Genomic DNA, 6,000 nt, shown 5'->3' on the forward strand with positions numbered 1-6,000 from the left:
ACAAATTTGACAGTGTTTGAAAGCCATTCTCTAGATTTCTCTGACACCACACTTTCCTCCTGCCTGTCTCTTCTGCCTCACCCTTAAATGTCACTGTCCTGGGTTCTGTCCTAGGACCTCTTGCTCCACCATCTCCTGGGAACTTTGCATCTCCTTCAGCCACCATGTCTGTACAGATGACTCTTGAAACTTTCTCCAGCCCATGGGCTATAAACCCACATGCCTCTAAGAACCTCCACTTGGATGTCCCACAGGTACTGCACACTCAACATGGCCAAGGCAGGCCACAGGATTCCCTTGTCATCAGAACGTCAGAGCCCAAGCTTCTTCCCTTCTCATAAGCTTGGCAGACAGGATGGCACTGGCCTGACCACAGTCACCCCAAGTTCTTGCTGTCCTTATCCTGCATCATGGGAAGGCAGCTTTGCCCTCCTTAGGTGTGATGCCGCTTCCAGAGCTTGGTCACAGGACAGAAGAAGGGCCTTGACTGTGGGGTAGGACAGACCCTCAGGGGAAAGCTTCAAGATGGTACTCAAGAGAAATGCCCAGAGGTGCCAAGAGGACCCAAGTGCCAGGTGACAGGCAGAGAACATGTGGGCAGGAGGCACTCATCTTCCTGATGTCCAAGAGGCAGAGTTGAGAGAGTTAGGAGCGTGGGAAGTTTCATTAAGGGTAGCCAGGCATTCTACTATAGCTGAATGAGCTGTAGGGCCCCAGCTTTGCTAGGTAGTAGCTGGGTGATCTCTGTCAAGTTACAACACATCTGAGCTTTGGACTTCATTTATACGATGATGACGGCCATGCCTACTTCCCAAGGAATTGAAGAGATTTCCTATCTAAGAGACCCAGCATGGGCTAGAGCCCAGTCCCTGCATTTCCTTCCCACCCTCGACTTTCCTGGAACAAAATCAAACGGGCCCTAGGGGACCAGACCTCACCGAACGACCGCGTGCTCTGTTTCCGGCTTCCAGGCGCCTGTGAGGTAGCTGGACCAGGGGCAGACCTGGAAGAGCAGTGTGTGTGGCCCCCACAGCGCAGGCCACACTCGTGCCCTGCCCCCCCCCCCCGCCCTGGGGCTGGGCTGCCTCCTGTGGCGCCATTCTTGCCCTGTTTGCACTGGCCACCTTGTTGGTGAGTCCCATGAGCTCATCAGTCTTGTTTTCCTCCACCACCTGCCAGCTGTAATGCCCACTGCCCACTCCCGTGCAGCTCCTACAGCTCCCGGGACCACCTGGCTCTCTACCTGTCTGTCCAGGAGGGGGCTCCCCACTCCCTGGCCCCTCACCTCGAAGTGCATGTTTTCCTGCCGCAGCCTGTTGTAAAGGGCCTCGTCTTCCAGGGTGTGGTAGCCATGTCCCAGCCTTTCTGTCTTGAGTTTATCCACGGCCTGTAGAGAAGCAGCATGGAGCTGAGGAGGGGGCAGGAGGAAGCTGGGAAGAAGGGACCCCACGGCCAGCTCCTCACCTCTCTTACTACTTCCACTGAGCTCGCTTCCCCGGCATGGACGGTGCGGTGAATGCCGCTCTTCAGGGCCTCCTAGAAGGGGAAGAGCCGGGTCATGGGCAGCCCAGGAGGAGTTTGGGCAGGCTTGAGCTATCCCCACAGCCAGGCTGGTCAGCTTCCACCACGTGAGAACTCTGCTCCACTCCCTGCCCCCGATCATTATCTAAATGGTAGCTGTCATTTATTAGAGAGTTACTATGTGTCAGGCACTGTATGACATGGTTTGTATATATTATCTAATATTTGTAACTATTATAATACCCATTTTATGGGGGGGGGGACTGAAGCTCAGGAGAGTTGAGTAACATGACCAACGTCAAACAGAAAGAGTGGAACCAAGCTCTGAACAGGGCAGTGGGACTCCAGAGTCCCCCCTCTCAACCACCATGCTAGGCCCCTTCCACAGGAAGTGCATTAGTAGTCTGGAAGGGGCCTTTGAGATGTCTGCTCCAGTTCAGTCATCCAGATAGAAGAATCAGGCCCAGAGAAGAGACAGTCTTGCCCAAGGTCACACAGAAAGTCATTGGCAGAAGCAGGCTCAAACACAGGACTCCCAACACCAAGGGGGTATTTTCTTTATATCTAGTTCCAAGCTCCCAGACCCAATCAAGACACACTGGGGAACTCTGGAGGCCCTACTCTCCCCAGTCCGTGGGACTTCTTCCTACTGTGGGTGGACAAACCCACCCAGTGCTGGCCTCTCTCCCCTCCATCCCACAGGACCCACCTCGTAGGCCTTCACGTGTCCCTCAAAGAGGCTGCTTCCTTCTATGGTCTCGTCTCCAGCCAGGTCGATGGCCACCACGGTCAGCTGCTGGTACTTCTTACACAGCTCCACCACCTCTAGGGACCAGTCTGTGGGTGAGACGTCCATTGGGCCTATGTCAGCAGCACCACAGAGAGAGACCTTCCAGCCTCCTGCTTGCTGCCCTGCCCCTGCTTGCCCCATCCCCCACCCAGGGAAGCCCAAGACAGACGGCCTAGTGTCTTGTCTTCAGACCCTGACTGCCGTGTCCTAACCACATGGCCTGTGGCACGTTTCTCTGCCCAGTGCCTCAGTTTCCTCCCTTCTGAGAGGGAACACCACCAGCTACTGCGCAGGATCTTGGCAGAGCTTTGCTGAGGGCGTGTGTAAAGCACCAAGGACAGGGCCTGGGCTCAGTAAATGACGAATGGGTTATTCTGTCACGTGATGCCCACAATAGCCTGCAAGGTGGGCTTACCCCCACTTAGCAGATAAGGAAGCAGAGGCATTTTAAAATGTAATCTAATATTATTAAATATATTGCTGATATATTGTGTACTCTTAATCAATGCAGTTATTATGAAGTATTTAAAAAGAATGAATGAACACAGGCTTTGGAACCAGATGGCCCTAGATTCAAATCATGGCTTTGTGCCTTCTTGACTGGGGAGCAGAAGCTTCACCTCTCTCTGCCTCAATTTCCTTATCTGTCACATGGGAATAAGCAGTAGTAGTTCTATGTCACAGGCTGCTGCAGGATTAGAGAAAATGCGTGCAAACCATTCCGCACAGAGTAGGCTTTACAGGTTGGCATTAACCCTTTGCTTTGGTTCTCACTAATCCTTAGGTGGAGGAATGAGATAAACACGATCATCTCCTTATAAAAATGTGTAACTGAGTCCCAGAGAGGTAGCATGATTTGCCCAAGATCACACAGGGGGGCTCAGAACCATGATGCTCAAGCCCTGGAGATTTGATGAGCATCAGTGACAAGGGAGACCCCTCAGAAATCCCAGAAATCAGACCTAGTCATGGGTTCTGTGGCCCAGACAGGGCAAAGCCTGGCCCACAGGGTCTCAGGGGAAGACCTTGGGCTGATCAGAACCCGGCTTAGAATTCTTTTCAGTTCTAATGCTGGCTCCTTTGGTTCTGAGCCGCCTGCAGGCCATGTGGCTGTCTGTCAAGGCCTGGTCTCCCTGGGGAGAAAAATGTGTCACCAGAAGTTCTGAGCCTGCCTAGGAGGCCTCCAATGACTTCAGGAAGCCCCAAGGTCCTACTGATGGGCTCAAGGGGATGCCACAGGGTGGAGGCACTGAGGAGACTTAGGTACAGCCCCACTGCCAGGCCAGGATGTGGGAGCCAGGGTCAGATATGCAGCCCCCAGCAGGGCCGGGATCATACTCACTGGGCTGGTGGCGCATGCAGCACAGGATGGACCGAACCTTGACCCCGAAGTCTCTCTCCCCCTCCTGCAGGCCCTGGCTCACTAGGGCCACCACCTCATCTGGGGTAAGGTCCCCTCTGTGTGGAGAGAGAAGTAGGCATGGGCCTGAGGCAAAGGGAAGTCCTAAAGGACTGGGACAGAGGAGAGGGAGGGGTTTTGGGGGAGGACCCTCCGCCCCTGCTGACCTGCTTCCTCTGAGCAAAGACTGACAGAGACAACCCCAGGCCCTAACACACCTCTTCTAGCTTCCTTAGAGCAGTCTAGGCACTTCTAGATCCCAGCAGGGGGTGTGTGGGGGGGGGTGAGATGTAGCCCTCCCGACTCCCAGATGGAGAGCACTGCTAAGCTGCGGCCTGATCTGATTCCCACTCTCAGAATCATGGTAGAGGATGGGGCGAGGTGGTTTCATGATACCACTTAGAGATCCGTGAGGGTCCAGGTACACCTCTTCTAGCTTCCTTAGAGCAGTCTAGGCACTTCTAGATCCCAGCAGGGGGTGTGTGTGGGGGGGTGAGATGTAGCCCTCCCGACTCCCAGATGGAGAGCACTGCTAAGCTGCGGCCTGGTCTGATTCCCACTCTCAGAATCATGGTAGAGGATGGGGCGAGGTGGTTTCATGATACCACTTAGAGATCCGTGAGGGTCCAGGCGGGAGGTAGGAATGGGCCAGACTCACTTCACTTACAGGGTCACAGCAGGACCCGTAGGAGTCACTGGCTACGTGGGTTAACATTCCTGGCCAGCAGGCCTGTGTCCAGAGCTATGGGTTACAAGACACATCCAAATACTTTTGCACCAAGGTAAAAACAAAACCGCAAAGTGAAGGAGCAGAACCACATCTCTTCTAACAGTTAAACCTTTCTTTCTGATGCCATGGACCAGATCAGGGGGCAAGACCAAAGTCTTGCTTGGGTCAAGGATTCTGATGGTCTGGTTTCAGGGTTGGGCACCCAGCCACCCTCTCAGCACAGCCCCTCCCAGGGCCATCACTCACTCAGCCTGGTTCCAGGGGATGGGGTCCACTTTGGAGTTGGCCAGCAGATGTGGGCTGTAGCGCACCTCCACGTACACCACGCCCTCCTTGGCCTTCATCTCTACAAACTCATAGGCGATCCTCTTGACAGCCTCCCGGCAGCCCCTGGGAAGGAAAGAAAGGGTTGAGGATAAACTTCCCCAAGTCCCTTGGGAGCTCCAGGAACAAATGAGGCTGTCCCCAACACTTGGCAGATTAAACCCCCTTCTGGCCCCCAATCCCTCTTCCCCCAGCCCCAGGCTCTGGGTGGGCATCTGCTGGATAAGATCCTAAACACTCGGCAAGTTCCATCGGCTCTAATTCCACACCACATGCCAATTCTTGCCCCCTGCATCCTGGTTTGAAGCATATCACCTCTACCTGGCCTCCCTGTCTCCCTGCTTGCCTCTGGGACTCTGCTCTCTGCACAGCTACTACAGCAGTGTTTTTAAAATGTAAATCAAAGTGTATTGTTCCTCCCCTCTGAGCCCAATGGCTTCCCACCACCTAGAATGAAATCCCCACTCTGTGGCCAGACTCCCCAGCATCGTCCTGCTCACTCATTCTGAGGCCACCAGAGCCTTCATTCTGTTCAAGAACAGTCGAGATGGTTCCACTTGGGGCCTCTATGTTGGCAGCCCCACTCCTGGCTGCTCTTCCCCAGTGTGTCCTACACTGCCTGCCTCCTTCCATTCAGAGCCTGGCCCAAGCCTCAGCTCCTCAGAGAAGCCTTCCCTGACCACCTTATCTTAAAATGGCCACTATACCATCCCCTGGGCTTTATAAGTTGCCCTCATCACCACTCGACGTTATATGTCATGTGGGTTCTTTATTAGCTGATTTTCCATCTCCTGCACTAGAGTATCATCTCTGAGGCAAGAACCCCTTCATCTCTCTTGTCACAACTATGACCTCCCAGGTGCCTAGGACATAGTAACCAAATATGTGTGAGTGATGAGCAGAAGGCTGGTGGGGAAGAGAAATAAAAGAAAAAAACATAGATGGACAAATCCGGAGGGACTTTGGGGTGGGGGAGACGTCTGGGACTTGGTCATGGACTTGAATCCTCATTCCTTGTTATTGTGAGGACAAATGAGTTAAACTTCATAAACCGCACCTAGGCCAGTGCTTGGAGCAGGGCAGACAAAGGCTCAGAGTATTTTAATTGTTATTACTGCGCGTTGGCTCCAGAAACAAGGCAAAAATTGACCTGCAAGGGCCACTGGGAGTGTTGATCACATGATGACGGAATTTTCCACCATGAAGAGTGAAGACAGAATGATCAGCAGAACGTGT

At 53.6% G+C, this 6,000-nt stretch overlaps 1 protein-coding gene across 1 annotated transcript in view; it reads right to left on the reverse strand.

Annotated features, from left to right (window-relative positions):
• ADA (adenosine deaminase) overlaps positions 1-6,000 on the reverse strand; it is a 30,710-nt gene that overhangs the window by 2,289 nt on the left and 22,421 nt on the right. Inside the window, exons 4-9 of the mRNA XM_008591248.1 lie at positions 4,687-4,830; positions 3,654-3,769; positions 2,231-2,358; positions 1,465-1,536; positions 1,286-1,387; positions 939-1,003 (exon numbers count right to left, since the gene is read on the reverse strand). Of these exons, the coding sequence (XP_008589470.1) occupies positions 939-1,003; positions 1,286-1,387; positions 1,465-1,536; positions 2,231-2,358; positions 3,654-3,769; positions 4,687-4,830 (627 nt within the window). The remainder of the gene's footprint in view (positions 1-938; positions 1,004-1,285; positions 1,388-1,464; positions 1,537-2,230; positions 2,359-3,653; positions 3,770-4,686; positions 4,831-6,000) is intronic.

Source organism: Galeopterus variegatus, unplaced genomic scaffold (assembly GCF_000696425.1).
Source record: "Galeopterus variegatus unplaced genomic scaffold, G_variegatus-3.0.2 Scaffold6784, whole genome shotgun sequence".
Taxonomy (NCBI): domain Eukaryota; kingdom Metazoa; phylum Chordata; class Mammalia; order Dermoptera; family Cynocephalidae; genus Galeopterus; species Galeopterus variegatus.